The sequence below is a fragment of the Saccostrea echinata genome, unplaced genomic scaffold, assembly GCF_033153115.1.
Source record: "Saccostrea echinata isolate AGI-Se365-2 ecotype Australia unplaced genomic scaffold, CSIRO_AGI_Sech_v1 ptg000046l, whole genome shotgun sequence".
Taxonomy (NCBI): Eukaryota; Metazoa; Mollusca; class Bivalvia; order Ostreida; family Ostreidae; genus Saccostrea; species Saccostrea echinata.
The window spans coordinates 5577970-5605968 of record NW_026889795.1 but is presented as its reverse complement, the minus strand read 5'-3'; the positions used below and the strand labels follow the sequence as shown (position 1 = coordinate 5605968).

General features: G+C 35.8%; 1 protein-coding gene across 1 annotated transcript; it reads right to left on the bottom strand.

Annotated features, from left to right (window-relative positions):
- Positions 1-2: 2 nt before the first annotated feature.
- Positions 3-27378, bottom strand: LOC133202182 (aladin-like). The gene is made up of 16 exons (XM_061337958.1): positions 27296-27378; positions 24456-24578; positions 23272-23396; positions 22746-22801; positions 22213-22304; positions 20862-20908; positions 20240-20398; positions 19926-20009; positions 18306-18426; positions 17426-17550; positions 12279-12339; positions 11795-11982; positions 11180-11247; positions 10477-10552; positions 6483-6567; positions 3-403 (listed from the first exon to the last, which is right to left on the bottom strand). The coding sequence occupies exons 1-16, from the start codon at positions 27296-27298 to the stop codon at positions 266-268; spliced, it is 1551 nt and encodes a 516-aa protein (XP_061193942.1). The 5' UTR covers positions 27299-27378; the 3' UTR covers positions 3-265.
- Between the last annotated feature and the right edge of the window lie 621 nt (positions 27379-27999).

Below are 27999 nucleotides of genomic sequence, written 5' to 3'. Positions count from 1 at the left end.
GATAGTGTTAATTAAAGATTGCTTTAATTAGACAACAGCCTACACATGAGCTGAACCTTGACTTAGTACACACATAGCATGATCTGATAGCCATGACTTTACAACATTCACATCTGCAACTTCCACTTTTTCAAAGAATCCATGTTACACATGTCCATATTTACTGACACATCTATACATGACACGATTATATTCTGCCTAATGATTACCGTACATGATTTAAATACATTCCTTGTCACATTCTGTAGAATCACCGTGTGTCGGTTCAGGTGGGTCTGGATATGGGTGACAGCAGGTGTCCGTTGAGGGTGGGTGGGGGAGGATGACGATATTGAATGTTCTGTATCTCATCACTGGAGATAAAGTAAAGAGGTACGTAGCGTAACACGGAGGAACTCCAAATCTGTAAAGATAAAGTAAAGGTACATAGTGTAACACAGAGGAACTCCAAATCTGTAGAGATATAGAGGTACATAGCGTAACACGGGGGAACTCCAAATCTGTAAAGATAGAGGTACATAGCGTAACACAGAGGAACTCCAAATCTGTAGAGATAAAGTAAAGGTACATAGCGGAACACAGAGGAACTCCAAATCTGTAGAAATAAAGTAAAGGTACATAGCGGAACACAGAGGAACTCCAAATCCGTAGAGATAAAGTAAAGAGGTACATAATGTAACACAGAGGAACTCTAAATCTGTAGAAATAAAGTAAAGAGGTACATAGGGTAACACAGAGGAACTCCAAATCTGTAGAGATAAAATAAAGAGGTACATAGCGTAACACAGAGGAACTCTAAATATGTAGAGATAAAGTAAAGAGGTACGTAGCGTAACACAGAGGAACTCCAAATCTGTAGAGATAAAGGTACATAGTGTAACATAGAGGTACTCCAAATCTGTAGAGATAAAGTAAAGAGGTACATAGCTTAACACGGAGGAACTCCAAATATGTAGAGATAAACTGGTACGTAGCGTAACACAGAGGAACTCCAAATCTGTAGAGATAAAGTAAAGAGGTACATAGCGTAACACAGAGGAACTCCAAATCTGTAGAGATAAAGTAGAGAGGTATGTAGCGTAACACAGAGGAACTCCAAATCTGTAGAGATATTTAGTAAAGAGGTACATAGCTTAACACGGAGGAACTCCAAATCTGTAGAGATAAACTGGTACGTAGCGCAACACAGAGGAACTCCAAATCTGTAGAAATAAAGTAAAGAGGTACATAGCGTAACACAAAGGAACTCCAAATCTGTAGAGATAAAGTAAAGAGGTACGTAGCGTAACACAGAGGAACTCCAAATCTGTAGAGATATAGAGGTACGTAGCGTAACACGGAGGAACTCCAAATCTGTAGAGATAAAGTAAAGAGGTACATAGCTTAACACAGGGGAAATCCAAATCTGTAAAGATAGAGGTACATAGCGGAACACAGAGGAACTCAAAATCTGTAGAAATAAAGTAAAGGTACATAGCGGAACACAGAGGAACTCCAAATCCGTAGAGATAAAGTAAAGAGGTACATAATGTAACACAGAGGAACTCTAAATCTGTAGAAATAAAGTAAAGAGGTACGTAGCGTAACACAGAGAAACTCCAAATCTGTAGAAATACAGTAGAGAGGTACGTAGCGTAACACAGAGGAACTCTAAATCTGTAGAGATAAAGTAAAGAGGTACATAGCGTAACACAGAGGAACTCCAAATCTGTAGAGATAAAGGTACATAGCGAAACACAGAGGAACTCTAAATCTGTAGAGATAAAGTAAAGAGGTACATAGGGTAACACAGAGGAACTCCAAATCTGTAGGAAAAAATAAAGAGGTACATAGCGTAACACAGAGGAACTCTAAATATGTAGAGATAAAGTAAAGAGGTACATAGCGTAACACAGAGGAACTCCAAATCTGTAGAGATAAAGGTACATAGTGTAACACAGAGGAACTCCAAATCTGTAGAGATAAAGTAAAGAGGTACATAGCTTAACACGGAGGAACTCCAAATCTGTAGAGATAAACTGGTACGTAGCGTAACACAGAGGTACTCCAAATCTGTAGAGATAAAGTAGAGAGGTACATAGCGTAACACAGAGGAACTCCAAATCTGTAGAGATATTTAGTAAAGAGGTACATGGCTTAACACGGAGGAACTCCAAATCTGTAGAGATAAACTGGTATGTAGCGTAACACAGAGGAACTCCAAATCTGTAGAGATAAAGTAAAGAGGTACATAGCGTAACATGGAGGAACTCCAGATCTGTAGATATAAAGTAAAGGTACATAGCATAACACAGAGGAACTCCAAATCTGTAAAGATAGAGGTACATAGCGTAACACGGGGGAACTCCAAATCTGTAGAGATAAAGTAAAGAGGTACATAGCTTAACACGGAGGAACTCCAAATCTGTGGAGATAAACTGGTATATAGCGTAACATAGAGGTACTCCAAATCTGTAGAGATAAAGCAAAGAGGTACGTAGCTTAACAAGGAGGAACTCCAAATCTGTAGAGATAAACTGGTACGTAGCATAACACAGAGGTACTCCAAATCTGTAGAGATAAAGTAAAGAGGTACATAGCGTAACACAGAGGAACTCCAAATCTGTAGAGATAGAGGTACATAGTGTAACACAGAAGAACTCCAAATCTGTGAAACAAGAAATCAACAGATAGCAAAACAATATTCACACAATAAACAAATACTAAATTTAACTAGAACTGTCCAAAAGGGACAAATACCCCCCGCTGGGTTTTTCAGAGAAAGTACCAAATCACTTATGTTTTCTAGATGTGAGAGGTGTTCACAATTTCCTTAAACATTTACAGTGAAAATTTAATTACTCATTATATATTTTTATACGTCCGTCTTACGACGGGACGTATTATGTTATAGCGTTCATGTTTGTCCGTCTGTTAGCTTTTTCATGTCCGGCTCATAACTTTAATACTATTAGGCCTAGAATTATCAAACTTTGTCAGCTGATACATCTAGGGTAGAAGGTGTGTCGCACATTAAAACCAGGTTGCTCTGACCTTTAATAAAGATGCTATGGCCAGATATGGAAAAATCATAACTAGAAATCCATTAGACTTAGAATCAAAAAACTATGTCTTTTAACTTTTAAATTACACAGTCCCAAAAGATGTCAGAGTATTGCAGTATCTTTATTAAAAAAGTGTTAAATCAAGAAAATACTAGTCTTATTTTTTTTCACTATGTTCTTTACAGCAATCTGTAACAACAAAAATTCCACCTCTCCCATGAGTGTAATGATCAGGCACTGGTCAAAGAAAATTTTGATAGCAGAAAATTGCATGTCAAATTAGAGAGAAATTAATGAGTTTAGTGTGAGGAGATAACTGGTAGAGCATCTCTGATCAAGCAGGTGTTATCTACATCTCTTGGGAATTGGACAAAAGGAATCAGTCTCTTAATTAATTGCTTGTGTTGTATTGAATTGTTCTTGTTGGCTAGTCTTACTTTCAAGATAAATTTGATGTAATTAAAACTAATTTGATATTGTATATAATAATTAAAAGTTATATGATATTGTATAATATAATTTAAACTAATTATTTATTGTACATTTTTTATTTGAATTTTTATATCTTTACAACAAATTGCAGACTGCCTTGTCTTGCTAAGATGTCATTCAAACAATTGAATCTAAACTGTTTATGATAATTTAACAATATTTGATGGGTGTATCATGCTGTGGTGGGGCACTTTATTTAATGAATGAAACTAAGGTGCAGCCTAATAAAACATCAACACTAATAATTACAGTGTTTTTTATTACATTGAAAAAATAGTTTGCAACTATCTGCCATCTTTGTGAGACATGACACAGGAAGCTTAGACAAATGGTCCAAATGTTCAAAAATCTGGTAGAAATAAGCTTACTTATATCATTTAAACTATTACTCAGTTTGCTTCTGGTATGCCCAGAAGCAGAGAAGAATTTCACAGGTACAATGCATTTTCACTACAGATTCAACAAAGCCTTACCCTAACACCAGAACCCAAGACCAAGGGTCAAGAAATTTACAAATTTGGAAGAGTTATCCGCATCATAATAACTATGGACTTCAAAGAATTAACACTTTTCCACTATATTATCAACCCCCCCCCCCCCCCCTCGTTATGCCAGAACCCCTGACCCAAGGGCCACAAGATTTAAAAATTCTGTTCGAAGCTCCCATTTTCATCACAGCTAAGCAATTTATTTATCAGCTCAACACTAAGGAGCAGACAGGATTAATTAATGATTAATAGAATTAATGCTTTTTCACTATATAATCAATAGAGTCCCCCCCCCCTCCTCAAGAACCCCAAAAACTGAGGCCATATATTTAAAAATTTTGGAAGAGGCATCCTTGCCTATCATAATCATGCACTTAGTTTGTTTAAATAATCTCCAGTAGCAGAGAAGAAAATTTTCAAAGAATCAATGCATTTTCTAGGGGTGAAATGATATACCTCCTTCACGGTTCGATACGTATTGTATAATTTTGTCTCGGTACGGTTATTTTCGATACGATACATTTTGATAGAGGGAAACAAATTCAACCTTGTTTTATGCCTATGTTTACTAAATCTAGTCACTTAATTTATGAATTTTTAATTACAAATTGACTAGAAGAAATTGACTAGAAATTATCTGACTCAAAAATTATTTTACAAACTATCTTTCATCAAAAATTTACGTTTTGTATACTTATTTATACCGAGTAACATGTTTTACCTTACGCCAAACCCAACTGAATAACGATCCCGACCGAAATATGAACCGAACCGAAAATTAGAGATTTTGTACCGAGTATCAAACCGAGAAAAAATACCGCGGTGAATCGATACCGCTGTGAACCGTTTCACTCCTAGCATTTTCACAATATAATCAATAGAGCCCCGCCCTAACACCAGAACCCCTGACCCTGGGTCCATGAAATTCACAATTTTTGAAAAGGCATCCTTATGCATCATAACCAAGCACTTATTTTGTTTAAATAATCTCCAGTAGCAGAGAAGAAGATTTTCAAAGAATCAATGCATTTTCACTATATAATCAATAGAGCCCCGCCCTAACACCAGAACTCCTGACCCTGGGTCCATGAAATTCACAATTTTTGAAAAGGCATCCTTATGCATCATAACCATGCACTTAGTTTGTTTAAATAATCTCCAGTAGCAGAGAAGAAGATTTTCAAAGAATTAATGCATTTTCACTATATAATCAATAGAACCCCGCCCTAACACCAGAACCCCTGACCCTGGGGCCATGGCTTTCACAATTCTGGAAGAGGCCCACCTCCTCATCATAACTATGTACTTAGTTTATCACCTTAATGCCCAGAAGCAGAGGAGAAGATTTTCAAAGAATTAATGCATTTTCACTATATAATCAATAGAGCCCCGCCCTAACACCAGAACTTCTGACCCTGGGGCCATGAATTTCAAAATTTTGGAAGAGGCACTCTTGCTCATCATAACTATGTACTTAGTTACTTTATTTAATACCCAGGAGCAGAGAAGAAGATTTTCAAAAAATTAATGCATTTTCACTATATAATCAATAGAGCCCTGCCCTAACACCAGAACCCCTGACCCTGGGGCCATGAAATTCACAATTTTGGAAGAGGCTCTCTTGCTCATCATAACTATATAGTAGTTACTTTATTTAATACCCAGGAGCAGAGAAGAAGATTTTCAAAGAATTAATGCATTTTCACTATATAATCAATAGAGCCCCGCCCTAACACCAGAACCCCTGACCCTGGGGCCATGAATTTCACAATTTTGGAAGAGGCACTCTTGCTCATCATAACTATGTACTTAGTTACATTATTTAATACCCAGGAGCAGAGAAGAAGATTTTCAAAGAATTAATGCATTTTCACTATATAATCAATAGAGCCCCGCCCTAACACCAGAACCCCTGACCCTGGGGCCATGAATTTCACAATTTTGGAAGAGGCACTCCTGCTCTTCATAACTATGTACTTAGTTACTTTATTTAATACCCAGGAGCAGAGAAGAAGATTTTCAAAGAAATAATGTACATTCACTATATGATCTATATAGCCCCACCCTGGGGCCAGAACCCCTGACCCTGGGACCATGAATTTCACAATTTTGATAGAGGGTTCAATGCTTATTTCAATGATGCCAACAGTTTGACTGCTTGATGTCCAGGAGTAAAGAAGAAGATTTTTAAAGATTGCATTATTTTTGGTGGTTTTAACCCCACCCCTCAGGCCCCAGGGGGGCAGGGACCATGAAATTCACAATTTTTGTTCCCCTTCACCCATAGATGCTATATGCCAAATTTGGTTGAAATTGATTAAGCGGTTTTAGAGAAGAAGCTAAAAATGTTCAATTGTTAACGCACGCCGACGGACGAGAACGGATAGCAATAGGTCACCTGAGTGACTCAGGTGACCTAACTAGCCAATAACATCATAGATATTCAGTTTATACTTACGATGGAGAGTAATGCCCCCTTGTCATAATTTGGCTGGAATGATATCTGTTGGGGGAATTCTCCAGGTTCTCCTTGTATTAATCCACTGAAAAGATACAAAGTTTAACTTTAATGATGAAACCAGTTAAAATTTAGCAGCCCTACTAGGACAACTTTGTTGTTGTCAAACTTTGTTATCTCAAACTGGATGGGACTGAGAGAAAACTCTAGAGATATCAGAGGGTTGTTGTAATTGTTGTGAGTGTGTGTGTGTGTGGGGGGGGGGGGGGGGGGGGGGGGGGAAGGTGGCACAAAAAGATAAACTTGTGAAACATCTACCTCTCCCTGGTTTCACTTCACTTTGATCCATTACAAAAAGTGTACAGTGCTATAATCACCCTCGGACTGTGTACAACTCATGTGAAGTCTCCAAAGAATGAAATAAATTTTAAGATCCACCACATAAAATATTGAATCTCCATTACCCCCAAACTGAACATATGTATTTGTAGTCACTGAAGATTTCTAATTTCATTGTACTTTGAACAGCCCCTTTATTAAGAACTGGATAAAGTACAATTGTTAAAATACAAAATTTGTAATGATCAATTTAAGCATTCTTTACACTATATAAGACTAAGATGAAGCTTTTAAATACTTCAACTGCATTCATTTTCCCTATTTAAGTAAGCAACAATTATTTCTGTTCATAATTAATGCACAAATAAAGAAAAGGAAGGTCAAGGTCATAATGTGTTATATTTTGGAACAGTTGAATAGTTCTCACCAACATGTTTTAGGGTCAAAGTCAACTGAAGATCAGGGTATAAAATAATGATGCAGTTGAATAGCTCTCCCAGTATGTATCAGCATTTGAAGTTTGATAAAAATACCTTGAACAATTTCTTGAAACTTGGAATGTTCTATCATTAAAATGACAATGTCCTATGACAATGTAGTAAAGATAACCCTAACTCGGTGCATACACTATGAACAATCCAGAATGTTCAGAATGTCAACATGGTGTGTAAATTTTAAGGCAAGTAAAAATGTTTGAATAAGTCATGAATTCTTCCATTATATGGATTAATTATTGTATGAAAGCTATCCACAATTTCAAAAAGTTTTGTTATGAATCAGTGATTTTTCTACACTCAATTTAGGTCCGAATATCGGCCCTTTCCCCTCTTAAAAATTACCAATTTTCCCCCAATTTTCAACTGCTTTTTTCCCAAAATCAAAACGTATTGTTTTGGTTTAATTGAATTTTTTATGTACGACTTATCTAAAATGGAACGCTATTGTTTTTGGTCATTCGGACGCTTAAAATAATGGCGAAAAACAACAGTTTAATTGTGTGTTTGCAAGACTTGGAAAATCGATCATGTGGAAGTCAAACTTTTGTGTCAATACATCGTAAGAAATTTAAATATGCATGTGAATCTGTTAAGCATAGCTTTATTTGTAATTTGCAAGTACTAGTAGTTCTACAACAAGTGTCCTTGATTTCACGAAAATTAAACTGTTTCTTCATCCTGCAGAGACTGGCATTGCAGAGAAATATGCGATACAGCAATACATGCTTGTAAATAGTGTCAAGATTATTCCATCTCCAATGCGAGCAATAACGAGAAATCGGGAATGATTTTTTTTCCTCAATTTATAATTCTACCATAATGGTAAACAAGAGGCCCATGGGCCACAACGCTCACCTGAGTAACTTTGGCCTTGCTGTTTTTCACCCGATTTCCCCCTTGTAATACCTATTGTGGCCCCGCCCTACCCCAGGGGTCATGATTTGAACAATTTAGAATCTACACTACCCCAGGATGCTTCCACATAAGTTTCAGCTTTTCTGGCCCAGTGGTTCTTGAGAAGAAGATTTTTAAAGATATTTTCTACATATTTCAATGTAAAACTTGGATTCCCTATTGTGGCCCCGCCCTACCCCTGGGGGTCATGGTTTTTACAATTTAGAATCTACACTATCCCAGGATGCTTCCACATAAGTTTCAGCTTTTCTGGCCCAGTGGTTCTTGAGAAGAAGATTTTTAAAGATTTTTTCTACATATTTCAATGTAAAACTTGGATTCCCTATTGTGGCCCCGCCCTACCCCCGGGGGTCATGATTTGAACAATTTAGAATCTACACTACCCCAGGATGCTTCCACATAAGTTTCAGCTTTTCTGGCCCAGTGGTTCTTAAGAAGAAGATTTTTAAAGATTTTTTCTACATTTTTCAATGTAAAACTTGGATTCCCTATTGTGGCCCCGCCCTACCCCCGGGGGTCATGATTTTAACAATTTAGAATCTACACTACCCCAGGATGCTTTCACATAAGTTTCAGCTTTTCTGGCCCAGTGGTTCTTGAGAAGAAGATTTTTTAATGACCCCACCCTATTTTTGTCTTTTCTTGATTATCTCCCCTTGGAAGGGGGCTTGGCCCTTTATTTTAACAATTGAAACTCCCCTTCACCCAAGGATGCTTTGTACCAAGTTTGGTTAAAATTGGCCCAGTGGTTCTTGAGAAGAAGTTGAAAATGTGAAAAGTTTACAGACGGACGGACGGACAGACAGACGGACGGACGGACGGACGGACGACGGACAACGGGTGATCAGAAAAGCTCACTTGAGCTTTCAGCTCAGGTGAGCTAAAAAAAAGAATATCTATAGGACAATCAAAATACAAAAATGAAAGAAAATTAAAATGTAGAACTGTCCATTTTGTTGAACTTGAAAAATTTTGTAACAAATAAATTCAATAAATGATATTACATTTACTTATTATTTTATTTTACTTGTCAATATGAAGGTTAATTACAATCTTATTGTTTTTCCCAATTTGACACAAATGTCGACAATTTTTCCCAATTGAAAAGGCACAGGCCCCTTTTAAAAATTGTAGAAAAATCACTGCTGAATAATCAGTCAGGGGTGAGACTGAAATCCGTCATTTTTAAAATGACAATTTTTAATCATAAAATAAAATTTTTATTATGACTTAAACTCGTCATTTTTAAGAAAATGACGAAAAACAGTCATAAAATTTAGAGTGTTTCTAGAATACCGAGTTACCTCTCTTTAAAAAAAGGACAAAAAACATCGTAAACAAACTTCATTTCTCAAATACAGTTGACTACAATACTGGTTATGTTGACAGTACAAATTTCCCAAGCAAAAATAAGAGTGGAAGAGTTATTTGTCAATTTATTTGCATTAAACAGGAAAGAAGACGAAAATGACGATATTTTGTCTTTTTTCAAAATGGAGGGTCTGGGCGCACTGAAATATCTCGCTTGTTTTACGGGGCGCACTACTTTCTTATGGCTTTAACTTTTTGTTGAGACTTTTCTCTACAAGTACGTATTCTTCCAGACGGTGTACTATATGTTTTTATAGGGTTAAAGCCATGTAAAAATGGTGAATTAGTTCTACCAAAATTCGACATTTTACCGCTAGATAATAACTTCCACCTTCCATGTTGATGTTCTAACGCACGTGGTCGGCAGTAATGAGTGACCCTGATGAAATGAAACTTGTATAAACACTCTTCTTTCAGCGGTGAATTCAAATTTTGCTTTTATGTAACCAGGATAGAGGAATTAAGTTGAAAAAGGAAAATATGACGATAGTAAGTCATATTGATAAAAATGACAAAAATACGTAGTTAGTAAATATGACGATTATCCATCATTTTTCAGAAATGACGGATTTCAGTCTCACCCCTGACTGAATAATTTGTTGGATATATTCAATGCAACTCTATTAATTTTCTCCATAATTGTTTCAGAGTGATTCTGCTATTTTCTGCTACATTGCGGGTATATATGGGAGGAATTCTAACTGTGGTGAGGGCCTGTCCCGAGATTATTCTAACTATTTAAATCTGAGCTATAGGCAAAGAGTGATGGACAGAAGGAAAGAGAGATGAAAGGATGGACATGACAAACATATTCATGGTGAGGTATAAAAATGTTCAAATATTTTTTCTATCAGATTCCAAAAAAAAATTACCATGGAGTAATCTCCAACATGGGGTTTATCTTTGTCCTGAAGAGAGCTACAAATGGCAGAACCTGACCCCTGTCATCTACAAAATACAAAAAAAGAATAAGAGCAAACAAGAGCATACAACAAACAGCCAATCAAAGCGATCCCCAGTCATCTATAAAATACAGAGTAACAGGTAACAAACAGGGCAATCAAAGATCTGGAACCTCAAAAGTTATCTACAAGGAAGGTTATGGTGCTACAAAGTTACCTTAGTGACACTATGTAAGATTTTTTTCTTCTGAGCCAAACATTTTTTTTTTATCTACATCCATTACTACCAAGTACATTATATATGCGCACCATGAGAACTCGTTGAAATCTCAAGTCAAGAGCAACTACTGTATAAGTAGAATTTTTAGCCAGACAAAAATTTAGCAAATTATCCCCCAAAAATTGTATTTATTTACAGCAGGAAGTAATTTTATAATGTCAAGAAAGATAGCTATAACAATCGATACGGAATAAATTGTTCACGATAATCAATTTTTGAGACCTCAAAACCCTCACTTATAATGCCAAAATTAAATCTTCGCTAAAAATTCTGCTTATGTGGTAATTTTTTGGTCATTGTTGGGAGTCCAAAACCCTTGATATGAAATTCACCACCCAGTGGTGTCAGTTACCACACTGCTGGTGGCGTTTCCTTTAATTGCTGTTGACTTACCATGTAGAGTTACAGCTAATCTTTCCCCATGTCGATCCATCACCATACTTTGTACATGTCCCCCAATCCTGTATGAAAGAAATTCAAAGAGAAATTAGTTTTTAAAAATAAATGTAATGCAATTAAAAAGTGCCTCTTTATGTCATCTATGATACATTAAGACTTGGTACAGAAAAACATGCTTATAGCAAACACACTTATAATGAATTAACATTTATTGTTAGGTGATTTTCATAGCCCTTGACTTTAAAATATATTGAACACTTAATGGATACAACAAATTACGCTTCTAACATAGCACATTTGTCAGTTCCTAGCACAGACTGAGGTTCATTGAAAAATTATCTTTAATAGGACTTTTTAATGTCCTCTGTCAAAAATGAAAGTCTTAATTATTAAACTAAAATATGGAAAAAGGACTTCTAATGGAATGGAATTGCACTGGATTAACAGACCCACTGTACCCAAACTTTCTTTACCAAGGACAAGAGCAATCAAATTATTCATATATTTTTAGATATACATTGTGAATCTTTGATTTTAATGATTCAATAGCAATTTTATAACTGGTTCTTCAAAGTTTCATATTCATAAACTGTATAAACTCCTACACACTTGACCATATTCCCATCCACAGTGGCTATTTCAACCTCTGACAGATTGACAGACACAACAGCTGACTGAGATCCACCAATCACAGTGGACGTATCATCTTCACTGGTGGAAAATGTAAGGGAGTATATGACTGGCTCATTTTCAGTGGCAAATAGTAAGGTTCTACCATCTGGACTCCAGCATGCAGCCTATTTAAACAAAGTTGAAAAATGTTTGAAATTAACTTTTTTTCACAGGAATATCATATCAAATTGTCTCCACAACTATTAGTCATAGATTGTTTTTGGTAGAAAGAAAAATGGTTTATAGTGTAGGTTGGATAAAAAAATTATTTTTAAAAAAATGGTTCAACTATTGCATAATTATTTATCCCCTGGATTGTGTGTCTGGAATATATCCCTGAATAGACTTCTAGATCTCAAGAACCTAAAATCCTCCAATGTAAGAAGGATCTTTTCTGTTTATCAACTTAACAGTGGATTACCTTACAGCGACTTGTGCATTTCGTCCACACTTCACAGGTCCATTTCTTTGTTTCCCAAACTCTAAAACAAAGACACCACACAATGAAAATCAAATGGCTTTAATCAGTGTTGGAAATCACTCTGAACTGAAATTAAAACTGGACTTATGAAAGAAAATAAAAACAAGAGGCCCAGGGGCCACATCGCTCACCTGAGCACTTTGGCTAGGAAAAAGCAGAAATCAGTTCAGTCTTGAAAGGTTGAAAAGTTTAAATATAAAAGTGGTTCGGGGGGGGGGGGGGGGGGGGGGGGGGCTTGAATTGATTAAATTTGAATCTACATTATCTGAGAATGCTCCCACTTAAATATGACCAATCATGGCTTTGCAGTTCTTGAGTAGAAGATTTTTAAAGATTTAACCTATGTATTCCTATGTAAAACTTTGATCACTCATTGTGGCCCCACCCGACCCCCAGGGGTCATGATTGAACAAACTTGAATGTACACTATCTAAGAATGCTTCCATATAAATATGACCAATCATGGTTTTGTTGTTCTTGAGAAGAAGATTTTTAAAGATTTTTCCTATATATTCCTATGTAAAACTTTGATCGCCCATTGTGGCCCCACCCGACCCCCAGGGGTCATGATTTGAACAAATTTGAATGTACACTCTCAGAGGATGCTTCCATGTAAATATCACCAATCATGGCTTTGCTGTTCTTGAGAAGAAGATTTTTAAAGATTTTTTCTATATATTCCTATGTAAAACATTGATCACCCATTGTGGCCCCACCCGACCCCCGGTGGTCATGATTTGAATAAACTTGAATCTACACTACCTGAGGATGCTTCCATATAAGTTTCATATTTTCAAGCACAGTGGTTCTTGAGAAGAAGATTTTTTAATGATGCCATTAATTTTTCACAAATTCTTAATTATCTCCTCTTGGAAGAAGGCGTGGCCCTTCATTTGACCAAATTTGAATCCCCTTTACCCAAGGATACTTTGTGGCAAGTTTGGTTGAAATTGGCCCAGTGGTTCTGGAGAAGAAGTCGAAAATGTGAAAAGTTTACAGACAGACAGACAGACAGACGGACGGACTACAGACAAAATGTGATCAGAAAAGCTCACTTGAGCCTTCGGCTCAGGTGAGCTAAAAACTAAACTAGAACTGTCATTAAGACTAATAGCCACCAACATGACATACTGAAAACATGCATAATTGGAAAGAACAAAGAGTGAAAGTTTAAATTGCCTTTTTTATGCAACCAAATATCTCATATAACTATATGATCATTGCATATCATCTGAACATACATGTAAAAGGCATTTGAATAAAGCTTCAATCTGCAATCTCTGACAGAATTACATGTTTGTCTTGGACAAAGCATCTTCTCTGAATCTCTTCACCTTGACAAAATGGCTTTGACTCATGGCAATGACACAACCTTTGTCAAGAACAACTGAGTCATGCAAATTTTAAGTCCCTACTATATTTAAAGGTATTTTCCTCTGTGAACCTGTAAAAAATTACCTTAGTTCAACATTTAGACACACCTGAACATAAGCAACCTTTGTGTTACCAAGTATTAGCTGGCTTTTTATTTTGTGTACATGTAATAATTTCAGAATTTGAAGCATTTTTGAGGCCCACCAATCAAATCAAGAATATGTTTGGAATAAGTTTTTACTAGATTAGGATGCTCAATATAAATTCAACCAACTGTTTAAACAAACTTGAATCTACATCACACACTAATGCATTTACTAGTAATCTAGACAATTTTGCCTAGCAGATACTTTTTTTTACAGATGATTCTTCAAGATTTCAAGGCAAAACTTTTGATCCCCTTTTTGTCTATTTATCATGTTTATGCCATGGATTAAACAAACATGAATCTTGATCATCACAGGATGTTTGTAATCATGTGTAAATTGAATAATTGTAACTTTGTTAATCTTGAGATTAAAAAAAAAAAATCAAATCTATGCAAACTTTTGAACCCTTTTATGGCCCAATCCATGCTAAAGGGGCCATGGTTTGAACAAAAATCCTATCAAATCTACACATGTAGGTAATTTTTGGGACCCTTTCATGGCCCAATCCATGCTGAAGGGGTCATGGTTTGAACAAATATCTTATCAAATCTATGCAAACTTTTGGACCTTTTATGGCCCAATCCATGCTAAAGGGGCCATGGCTTGAACAATCTTGAATCTACACTGAAAGTGGATGTTTGCATATACATGAAAGTGTAAAATTTTCTAGAAATTCTAGCTTTTGTTGTAATTAACATTTACAAGAATCAAAGCCATGTATTAAATTTACACAGGATGAAATTACACCATTCAGTCGACAGAATGGTAACTGAATGGTCACTGAAAAGTTCCTTTCCTGTGACTTTTCCGTGGTCTTTCAGTTACCATTCCGTCGACTGAATGGCAGATACATTTGAGTGGCCTTTCAGTTATCTTTCAGTTGTATCTTTTTATTGAATAATCAGCTTATTTTTTAACTTAAAAAGTTTATTTCACGTTTTCTTATTATAATGATATTAAATTAATCTATTTTCAAATAAAAAAAAATTTTAAAAAGTGAATATAAGAAAAAAATTTCATGCCGAAAGCCGCGATCGAACCTTGGTCTCCCGCTTGATAGTCCGTGACATTATCCATTATGCGTGGGCGTTTTGTTGACTGGTTCATAATTTAAAATCAATAAATTTGTGGAAATCGAATTGGGACACCCAGTTCACCTGTTGTATTGAGGAGCTGGGCAATGTGTATATATCTTATATACATTTTGTATGTTCTATGTGCGGATTTTTGGGGCTGACTAATTAATTACACATCTCCTATCGGGATGATGACAATTACCAGCGAGGGGCACCTGTTTTTTTTTTCTCCAAAGAAATGATTCAAGATGGATCCTCATCTTGGAAAATGTAAATTCTTAAAAATGATATCTTTAAACATGCTAAATTATTGTGCTATTTTATAAATCAAGAAACAAAATTTACAATATAAAGGTTCTTCCACAAGAGGCATAAATAATTAATTCAATCTGTTTATTTAAAATAATTTTAAACAATATTTTTTAGAAGCTAAAATATTACACGATTTTAACAATTAAGAAACAAAATTTACAGTATTAAAGTTTCTTCCAGGAAAGGCATAAATAATTAATTCTGTCTCGTCTTTCATGACCAAATATTTCCATGAAAACTAACCGCATTAAACACTGTGATAGGTGGATATAAAAATAATAAATAACTATTTTATAGTTGAAAAAAATAAGAAAACTTTTTTCTTTTTTATTTTAAGAGCATTTTGACCGATATCCTTGATTTTTTTTCAGATTGACTGTCTGTTTATTCATTTGACAACTTATCAAATTGAATAAGCTTCTGAAAATATTCATAACAGATTTAGAGATTTTACTTAAAGAAAAAAATAAGACAATTCTATTCCTGTGAATTAAATTCTGATACGAATATTATTTTTCATCATTTGAATGATTTTCTTTTTCAAGATCAATTTTCATGAAACAAATTAGAAATTCGAAAATCATTTTGAATTTTATGAGTCCACAGTTGAATTGTAATCTTTAATGTTTATAAAATTATAATTTACTAGACATAGATGTTATAGATAATAATCACAATTTAACATTCTAGTAATCAATTTAAAGACGATTGAACATCTAACCATTACCAGTTCTACTTATCTGAATTTTATATTGAATAAGAAAACACTTTTAAAAATGTGAATAATTTCATTTAAAAAAAATTTAAGGAATAACTACTGATAAACTAATGAAAAGGTAGTTGAATTACGACTGAAAGGTCACTGAAAGACAACAGAAAGGTCACTGAAAGACGATGGAAAGGTCACTGAAAGGCAATGGAAAGATGACGGAAAGGTCACTGAAAGATTACTGAAATGTGTCCGCTGAATGGTGACTGAAAGGTACCTGAATTGTGGCTGAAAGGTAAATGAAAGGTCACTGAAATGTACCTGCCATTCAGTGACTGAATGGCCACTGAAAAGTCACTGAAAGCCGTTTTTCAGTTTTAACTGAAAGGTCTGGTTTCTTCCTGTGAACCTTTACTGTAAGAAAAAACGGTCGAACCATTTACCATAATGTATGACATTATGTCTTCCTCTTTAATTTATGTAATGTGATGTAGCATGACATTTAAAATATACAACAATCTGACAATTAATGTATATACTACAGCTGATCAAATACCAGACTATGTACATTAAAACATGCTTAAAACTAGTGTTCTTTTTTTTACAAACAAAAACGTCTCCCCTTCTTTACAAACATTAAGGATTGCAATAAGATCATCGGGGTAAAAAATTAAAATGCAGTGCATCTCAGCTTAAATTTATCGATCTGTGTACAAAATGTCAAGTCTTTTATTGACCTTGACTTTATAAATGGGCGGAGGTTAAAACTTCTGTTGAAATGCAACACTCCTTTTTCTCTATACCACCTCTCCTTGTTCCAAGTTTGAAGTTATAATATTAAAATCCTCCTAAGTTTATGTCTAGTAATTTTTTCAATTTGAAAAAAAATGAATGAATGGGTTCCAGGTCAAAATTTGCGTGCCGGTCATTTTGTCTCAATCTTCTTCTTATGTGACAAGTTTGAAAACCTAATGTACTGGGGTTCTTAGATTATGGCCTGGATTATATTTTGATGTAAAAGATTGACCTTGACTTTATAAATGGATCAAAGTAAAAAATTCATTGGAATACACCTTTCTTTTATCCCACCTCTCCATGTTCAAAGTTTGATGTCATTATGTCATAGGTTTCTTATGTTTTTGTTTAGTTGTTTTTTTTTTTCTCTATTTGACCTTGAAGAAAAGGGTCAAGAACAAAATGTGGGTGCTGGTAAGCTTGCCTCATTGTCTTCTTTTTATGTTAAAAGCTTGAAATTCTAATGCCAAATGGATCTCAGGTTATTGCCTGTACTATATTTTGATGTTAAAGATAAACGTTGACCTCATAAATAGGTCATGTTGAAAAAAAAAAAAAACACATGGTTTGCGGGCACGCCTCCTCAATACCATCTCCTAATGTTCCAAGTTTGAAGTTTTAATGTCAAATTGTGCCCAAGTTACAGCCTGCAATTAGCTTATCAATATTTACCTGAATAACCGGGATGGTGTGGCTGAAAAAACTTTGGATCCATCAGGGGACCATCGCAAGAGAGACACGCCCCCACCCCCGTGTCTTCGGAGTGGTACACAAGTCTCCATAGGAACATCCCAAGCCTGCAACAAAAAATAGAACACGACTTATTCAGCTTGACTCATGTATTTACCTTTTAACAAATGTATAATCTTTCAAGAAATACAGACTACTAATACATATATAGCTTTGCATCAAATTAGGGATACTTACTAAAACACATTAAATCTTTACATTTTATTTGATTTGAGCGACTTTTTTGTGTTAATTACATGTAAAAGATGACCCAACTGGAAAAATCTGCTAAGTTACTTTGGAGATTACCCTAATAAATACAATGTATTCATAAACATTTGTAAAAGTATAAGGAATTTTAGTACACCAAGAACTGTGTTATGTGAACTACAAAAGTACTAAATTATTATTTTAACACATTTTTGAGCAAGTGGAACACCTTTTTACGAACTTTTATAGAATTACCTTCCAAATTACCTTCCATGATCGATTTTAATTTATCACTTTCTTTTTGCACAGATAATGCAATTTCTATAACTGATAATAGTCACAGTTAAACCTTGTTATTTCTAGCCCAATAAGATCAAGATCAAATTTCGAGATATCCATGGGCTGGAGATAGCAACTGAAGGTTAAAAAACGTAAAGAATAAGTTGTTGGGACTGCCAATCAAATCATTTCTTCATTTCTCTATTTCCCTGATATTCAAAATATGAGTGTTTGAGATAACCAATTTCAACTATTTTTTTTCGAAGAAATATTGCAAGTTAACTTTCAGAGAGTGTTGTTAAGGACTCAGAACGGTCTCCAAGATGACTGTTACCATAAGAGAGGTGTCCACCGGTGAGGCTGAGAGGAGGATCCTACCACTGGGGTCCCACGCCAGACAGGTCACGGGGGAGTGGTTAGTCTGCTGTAAGACTTGACATGAACTTGTAGATGGTCTGTAAAGGTCAAGGTCACATTATTAAAAACAATCAAAAACAAGATGTGTTTGTGAAACACTGATGCCCCCGTATGGCAGCTTATGGCAAAGGTTAAAGTTTCTCAAATGCAAGTCAAAATCCAGGCCAAAAGATAAAAAATGTTGATACCCAAAGAAAGATCTTGTCTCGAGGAATACACCTGTGAAATTTGAAAGACCTAGATACAATTGTTCAAAAGTTATGGCGAAGGTTAAAGTTTTTTAAATAAAAGTCAAACGTCAAGGTCAAGGTCAAAGTGGTTGGTATCCAAAGGAAGACCTTGTCACAAGGATTACATATGTGAAGTATGAAAGCCCTAGCACCAACCAGTCAAAAGTTATGGCCAAGGTTAAAGTTTTTCAAAAGAAGGTCAAACTCCTAGGTCAAGGTCAAAGGGTCAAAGTGGTTGGTATTCAAAGGAAGGTCTTGTCACAAGGATTACATATGTGAAGTATGAAAGCCCTAGCGTCAACCATTCAAAAGTTATAGCCAAGGTTAAAGTTTTTCAAAAGTAGGTCAAACTCCTAGGTCAAGGTCAAAAGGTCAAAGTGGTTGGTATTCAAAGGAAGGTCTTGTCACAAGGATTACATATGTGAAGTATGAAAGCCCTAGCTCCAACCATTCGAAAGTTATGGCCAAGGTTAAAGTTTTTCAAAAGTAGGTCAAACTACTAGGTCAAGGTCAAAGTGGTTGATATCCAGAGGAAGGTCTTGTCACAAGGAATACACGTGTGAAGTTTGAAACCCTAAGCACCAACTGTTCAAAAGTTATGGCTAGGGTTAAAGTTTTTCAAAAGTAGGTCAAAGTCCAAGGTCAAAGTCAAAAGGTCAAAGTTGTTGGTATCCAAAGGAAGGCCTTGTCACAAAGAATACACAAGTGAAGTTTGAAACCCCAAGCACCAACTGTTCAGAAGTTATGGCCAAGGTTAAAGTCTCATAAAATTTTGCAAAAGTGGGTCAAACTCCAAGGTCAAGGTCAAAAGGTCAAATATGATGGTACCCAAAGAAAGGTCTTGTCACAAGGAATACACACGTGAAATATGAAAGTCATAGCTCCAACCAATCAAAAGTTATGGGCAAGGTTAAAGTTGACAACAGACAGACAGACAAACAGACAAACGGACAAACAGACAAACAGATAAGCAGACAAACAGACAGACAGGACAAAAACAATATACCCCCGGGATCTTTCGATCCGGGGGCATAATTACAAAGCTCACCTCAACAAATGTTAATCTATAAGTGATGGCAATGTGTCTCATCAATTGAACGTTCGTCCTTGCAAGAATGGTCACTAAAGGACTTACAGTCACTTGGGATTGGACCTGCCCTAAAAACTTTAACCTGATCACTCATCTGGAATATGTTAGATCCAGCATCCAAAGCATGTACATGTATACTACTATGCTTACCTGGTATCTTACCTGGTAGCTAGTGACGTGGGCTCTACCTGCCTTATCTGTTAGTTACCAATCTTACCTGGTAGCTAGTGAGGTGGGCTCTACATGCCAGATAAGAACACAGGACTGACAGCCAACAGCTAGGACAGAGGCTGACTGAGGTCTGTAAAGGTCACATTATGGACATTAGTTATCTGCATGTAATGCTATAATTAATATAATATGCAACCATTTCCAAGTCTGTGAAAATTCACTTCTATCAAATGTAGATGCCAAAATATAATTTTTAAGTTGCTTACTGAAGAGCAGCCAATTGAGTGGAATTTCTGTATCTACAGTTGTAAAATTAAAATATTACATTTTAAATGACAATTTTGATTTTAAAAACTTTACTGCCAGGCCAAAGCAGCAACATTTTTCTGTAGCTTATGTTTGAGAGTGGGAACCAGATCACTTTTCCCAGAATGCACTTTGATCGAATCATCACCAAGGGCGTAGGCAAATTTGAGTGTATGAGGATGCCAGGCAAAGGCACGTACTGGACTACGGGGCCTGAAAGACAAAATACATGTTCTGTGTATACAATATTTAACATTGTACTGGACTACTGGGCCTTAAAGTTAAAATACATGTTCTTTATATACAATATCTAACACTGTACTCAACTACTGAGGCTAAAAGACAAATACATGATCTGTGTATATACAATATTTAACATTGTACTGGACTACTGGGCCTGAAAGACAAAATACATGTTAAAGTTTATAATAAAGCAACATTGTCAGTCCCATGCACTTTGTTATAAGTGTCTTTTACTGTATAGTGTTTTCAATGATAAGTAAGATTTAATACATAGTCTCATTGTGTGTCAGCAACACATAAAAATGTCCTATATTCCTTTTCTTTTAATATAGCTTTCAACATCTCAATCTTTCTGAAAATTTTTTCTTTAAAGAAATGCTAAAATGACAAAGAAATTCCTTTAAAGAATGATAATATGCATATGTTTCCTTACCAGTTAGATATGTCTGTAAACTTGGTAATGATTTCTTCATTAGACATCTGGAATAAGAACAACAGTAGATTTAAAGTAACAAAGCATTATACTCTGATATTCATTTAAGTTAATGCAAATCATTTTTATAATTTTCTTTTTGCATAAATATGACTAGGTGTTAGGAAAAAAAAACAAGATAGGCCACATCGCTCATCTTAGCAATGTGGGTAGGAAAAAAATCAAATATCAGTTTAGTGTTAAAAAGCATAACTGCATAAGTGGTCCCCACCTACCCCTAAAAGGCAGAAGGGGTGGGGTGGGGGGTATGATTTGATTTTGATTTTGAACAAAATTGAATCTGCACTAACTAAGGATGCTTACATATTTTTTTGACTGTGATTTTTTTCCTACAAGTTTGAACTTTCACTGTTGCCCCGCCCTACCCCCCGGGGTCATGATTTGAACAAACTTGAATCTACACCACCTGAGGATACTTCCATATAAATATGACCAATCATAGCTTTGCTGTTCTTGAGAAGAAGATTTTTGAAGATTTTTCCTATATATTTCTATGTAAAACTTTGAATCTACACTACCTGAGGATATTTCTACATATGTTTCATCTTTCCTGGTACTGTGGTTGAGAAGAAGACTTTTAAAACATGCCAACAAATTTTCACTATTTCTAAATCATCTCCCCTTGAATGAGGGCATGGCCCTTCATTTGAACAAATTTGAATCCCCTTCACCGAAGGATGCTTTGTGGGAAGTTTGGTTAAAATTGACTTTGTGGTTCTTGAGACAGACAGACTACAGACAAATGTGATTAGAAAAGCTCACTTCAGCTTTCAGCTCACGTGAGTTAAAAAGATTTCTTTTGCAATACAAACTATTTTATTAATAGTTCGACATGTAAAATCTCAACATCACATGTATCAGACGATACTGTAGATCACTAAATTTTAGCAATACCTTATTTTCTCCGATAGGTATATAGTATTTAAAAGCCAGACAAATATTTCACTAATTCTGGTTATTTCTCTATGTAATCTACACTCTTTAAAATATACCGGTAAACAAGAATGAAAATTTTGCAAACAGACTGTCTTGCAAAGACATATACAGCATAACCTCATTATCTCGAACCCGATGGGACTGAGAAAATGCTTTGAGATATCCAAGGGTTCGAGATATGCAGGGTAAAATAACTTAAGGAATAAACATTTAGGACTTCCAAATCACTTCAACATATCCATGTATTCGAGTTATCTGTGTTTGAGATACCGAAGTTCGACTGTGTATGAGCCACTGGCAGAATGCTACACTATTTATTAAGTACTGCAGTTCTGAGATAATGTGTTTTACTTACAGAGAGATGAGGGAAGACAGATCCATGAAGAGAGTTTGCCCATCGGACAAAGGTCAAGGTCTTCTTGGCCAGGACACCTACACACTCAGGGACTACAAACAAAAAGACAGCATTTAATGAGGAGTTGACAGTTTCTGAAGAGGGGTGCAGAGTTATAAACCATCATTTGATGATGAATTTATTTACTTTCATGAATATGAAGCACTGGACAGCAGACAACAACGAAAGATTTAAAGAAAAATTAATCATGTTCTGTTGTTATACATGAAATAGAAACTTTTTTGTCATAACATTTATCTTCATTTCATAGTTTCTGGAGGGGCAAGTAAAAATTGAGGTAGGGTAAGTGAATTTTGACCACGCACATGCTCCCACGGCAATTGCTTGAACAATCTAGTTGTCAGCCCCTGTGGATTGTCTAATAAAATGTCTAACACATCCCTTCCCCCTTCCCCTGATAATGAAAAATCCATGAAATTCTACAACTATGATGTTTGATTAAGTTGCATGGACTCTGTAGCTATAGTACTTACCTTCCTGACTGCTATTAACTATCTCCTCAAAAACACCTGGTGTCCCCATTTCATACCTGTCAAAGAAAAGGATACTTAGTTACAAAAAATTACATCTGGCGTCCCCATTTCATACCTGTCAAAGAAAAGGATACATGTACTCAGTTACAAGAAATTTCTAAAAGTATGGCATAAATTCTGACACTTCATTTCTGCAGATTTTTAAAATTGTGATTGGTTTTGTAATTTACTGATAATTTATTAGTATAGATTCCTTATTAAACAAAAAATCTTAATTTTCTGACATGACTCATGACGAATTTACATGAGAACCACAAACGATTATTTTGTCAACTTATCAATTCATTGAATAGTTACCCTCAAAATTACGTCCTGGCAAACCAGCAGAATTTTGCTTGCCAATAAACATTACCCCCCACAAATGAAAATGATTTCTCAGTATAATTTGGAACTATAGTACACTAATTTTAAAAGAATGTTTTTGTTTTTGTTTTTTTGTTTTTGGTGTCGTGAAAATCAATATTACCAGGCATGGAGGGCTCTCTTCCATACTGTCTCGTTGTGAGGTAGGAAGGCTGATTTCGCATTCTCACGGTGGGTCAAACTGCTTGATCCACTACCAGAAATATTCACATCTGGGTACCCTGCTGGCTAAAAATAGATTCCAAACATTCAGATTATCATGTATTCTAGTCAAACTCTTAATTAAATAAAAATCTTGATTACGGACATAATTGAGTTTTTACATGTGTTTATCATGTTCATAATTTGTTGAAGTGCCCTGAAAGATCACAATAGTAATGGGAGTTTACTCTGTTTAGCCTTACAAAGCTGTACATGTATTTCCACCCATATTTTTAAAGCAGTCTTGGCACTCGTAGTTGGAAAGAGCTGGAAAAGAAAGTCAAGGGTAGGAATAGCTGAAGGAGTCCTGTATATAGCCTATGCCCCCAAAGGGGGTAGCAGCCTTAAGTAAGTACAAGAGGTACTTCGTTAAATGACTGGTTTTACCTTTTTTTCATTCATGGTTTAAATTTTTATATGATCCTGAAGTGCTTGGTGAATTGACCAGGCAACCTTTTTGGATTGAGATCTTACCTTTTTTTACCATTTAGAAGTGTATGTAAAATATTTACCAGTTAAGAAATTACCATTTTATCATGTTAAGCAGCATCTGATAATTTAACAGGTAAAGATTTACCTTTTTAAAAGGTTTACAAGTCCTAGTTAAATTGATCAATTAAGGATATACCTTTTTACAGGGTTTAGAAGTGCTAGATAAATGGGCCAGTTAAGGACCTACCTTTTTATAGGGTTTAGAGGTGCTTGGTAAACTGATCAGTTAATGACTTACCTTTTTATAGGGTTTAGAGGTGCTTGGTAAACTGACAAGTTAATGACTTACCTTTTTGTAAGGTTTAGAGGAGCTTGGTAAACTGACTAGTTATGGACTTACCTTTTTGTAAGGTTTAGAGGAGCTTGGTAAACTGACCAGTTAATGACTTACCTTTTTATAAGGTTTAGAGGAGCTTGGTAAACTGACCAGTTAATGACTTACCTTTTTATAAGGTTTAGAGGAGCTTGGTAAACTGACCAGTTAATGACTTACTTTTTGTAAGGTTTAGAGGAGCTTGGTAAACTGACCAGTTAATGACTTACCTTTTTATAGGGTTTAGAGGAGCTTGGTAAACTGACCAGTTAATGACTTACCTTTTTATAGGGTTTAGAGGAGCTTGGTAAACTGACCATCTGTCCATTCTGTTCACACACTGTTAAGTCTCCTTCTGAGGGGGCGGGAGGAAAGGTGGTAAAAATGCTGCCCTCCAACATAGTCTGGGAGCAAAACAAATAAACGTGGAATGGATTACATGTCTTACTTTATATCTAAAATGTAACTGTAGCAAAAATTAAATATTCTAGGGATGGGTATCAGCAAAAATTTCGTATCATGATATATCACGATTTTTTCCGTGAAATTTTTACACACATTTCAAATGAATTTCCATCACATTTCTTAAAAATATGCTATAAAAACATAACTTTACTATTTAATTTTTTATTTATTTAATTTATAGCATATTTTGATGCCGTTGTTTAACTGTTTTCAACCTTTTTTTACACTTCCTATAATTCTCATTCAATAGTTTGAACAAATAAATGAATAATATCCGGAATTTATAGTTATGTACCAAATACTGGTATTTTAGTCTCCTTATCAAGATATGTATCATGCAATGAAAAATCGCGATATACCTGTATACCAATAAAATCGTGCATCCCTAAAATATTCCATTAAGTTTAAGGGTTTATATTGCTTTACAAGTACAAAAGCAGGGGGGGGGTTATATATTTTTGGTACATTCATACATTCAGCATCCAAATAAAAATTTACATATTAAAGATTATTCTCAGGGAAAAAAGCGGATTGGATTTATAGTTCTTTTCTTCTTCCATACGAGACAAACTCTAAGTAGAGCGTTATACTCGGGTACTGCCACACTTCGGACAAGGCTAAAAACCCAATCGGGGCACTATGTACAATAAAAAGGTAAAAACGACTGGCGTGCTTAGGAGATGATGGTAGACAGCTGGCACCTCGTGTATGAGTCCAGCTGTGACTTGAAGGACTCTAAAGTTGGTGCTGAGGCAACTTCAGATGGTAAGTGGTTCCAGTCTAGTATTGTTCTCGGAAAGAAGGAGTAACGATGTGCAGCTATCCGAGTGTGTGGTAGACGGAAAGTGTGGTTGCCTCTGGTCCTGCTGTCACTGGATGTTAGGTACAGATCTGCAGGAATTGCCACTAATGCATGTTTGATTTTATAAAACAACACAAGCCTGATTTTCATTCTTCTTATCTGTAGTGGTTCCCAGTGGAGATCTTGAATCATCTGGGTAACACTGCCAGGATGGCGATCATGATAGTTCTTGGTGGCATATCGTGCTGCTCTTCTTTGCACTTTCTCAAGCTGATGGATTTGCTTGGAGTTCCAGGGATCCCATGCTGCGCAAGCATATTCAAGGATTGGTCGAACTAGTCCCTGGTATGCTGCAGATCTTGCAGATGTCCGGCATCCCCTCATATTCCGCCTGATAAACCCCAGTGTCTTGTTGGCTTTGGATGCAATGTTATTGATGTGGTTGTCCCATCGTAGATCTTTACTGATGGTGACTCCAAGGTATTTTCTGGAATCAACCACGTCTAGGAGGTGCCCGTGTATAGTGTAGTTAGCAGTGATGGGATTCCGCTTGTTGGTAATTTGTATAACTGTGCATTTTTCTGGGTGGAATGCCATTTGCCAGTCCTCCTCCCATCTAGTCAGAGAATCCAGATCCTTCTGTAAGGTATCTGCATCAGCCTTGTTTGTAATTGGTCTGCATAGGAGACAGTCATCTGCAAAAAGGCGAGCATCTGACAATGTCCTTTCATGTAGGTCGTTGATATAGAGGAGGAACAGTAAAGGTCCTAAGACTGTCCCTTGTGGCACTCCTGACACCACTGGTGCAGTTTGGAAGTGTGGCCTTCTAGAAGCACTTGCTGTGTCCTATCTGTTAGGAAGTCTGTAATCCACTGTAGAGTGGTGCCTCGTACCCCATAGTAGTTTAGCTTATGAGCTAGCCGCTTTTGGGGGACTTTATCAAAGGCTTTTGAAAAGTCAAGCAGAATAATATCTACTTGACCTTTCTCTCCTGGATTCTGAGCCAGTCCGTTGATGGTGGACACCAACTGAGTTTCACAGGAACGCTTTGTACGGAAACCATGTTGACAGTCTGAGAGGATGGAATTCTCATCTAGATGGTCCATGACTTGGCTATGTATAATATGTTCCAGAAGTTTACAAGGAATAGATGTTAGTGATACCGGTCGATAATTTGAAGCTAAATGTTTGTCCCCTTTCTTGAAAATTGGGACAATGCTTGCCCGACGCCAGTCATCTGGAATCTTTCCTGTGTCCATAAAAGATTGGAAAATGGATGTTAATATTGGTGCAAATTGGTCAGCGTGGTCATGTAGAAGCTTAGCTGGTATTTCGTCAGGGCCAGTAGCTTTGTTGACCTTGATGTTTTTAAGGAGGGTGTAGACTCCATCTTGTGACATCTTTTGTTTTTATCTCTATTTTTTTCAACCAGTGAGCTCAATATATTTTGCAGCTGTATCTATGATAGATAGAATGTTCTATCGTTAAAATGATATCGTCCCACAGACTGGTGAGGGATTGTCCTGAGACAGGTTATCCTAATTCTGTCTATGGTTTTTATATAAGCGAAACAAGGTGGCTATAAAGGAATTTTTCATACCCCATAATTTTTAACAACTAGTCTCAATGATGACCTGATGCATTTTATACTCCATTTAGGTAAGAAGGTTTAGTTTTATTTCTAATCACAGCATGTACATAACGTTAACATTACAGAGGAAATTCGAAACATTCAGTATGAGATTTTGACCATGTCGATAAGTATAATGATTGTGACTTCCTGTCACTCATACGTTGTTCCTTTTCACATTCTTGTATCTTAACAAAGACAGATATAAAATTACGTGGATTTACCATTCATAGAGCTGGAATATGCATTCAAATCAACAACAACATTCTCTGAAAAGGAAAGTTGCATTTCCCGCAAAATTAATAAAAATAGAGGTAAGTGCGATCGTATTTCCGGAATTAACAAATTTAAATTCAGGGAGAAGAGAATGTCAGAAACTTCCCTATAGAAATGTTGATGGTAAAGTAGAGAAAAGTTAAGTTTAAAATAAATTTTTAGCTATAGGTTAGCTAGATAATACATGTATATATCTTTATAAATTACGAAACTTTATAAAAATAGAGGTAAGTGCGATCGTATTTCCGGAACTAACAAATCTCCGACATGTATGCAGAGTTGTCGTTCGTTCCTCTATGAGCCGCTAGTAGAGAGTGATTAAAGAGGGGGAAAATGTCAGAAACCTATCCATAGAAATCTTGGTGGTAAAGTAGAGAAAAGTACAGTAGTAAATTTAAAATAAGGTTAGCTACATATGTAGATAATATATATCTCTATAATTTACGAATCACGTGTTCTCAGTATCATAACTCCTAATGATGGTAAGTAGATGTTACTGTATAATCGTGATAAAAGGGAAATTAAAAATCTATCGACGATAGTCAAAGGAAAAATCTTCCGCTTCCCAGTGTAAAAATCAGAACCCCCCCCCCCACTAAAAAAAAAATCCGCAAGAAATTAAAAGAAATGTTCGAAACTGCGACGTTTCATT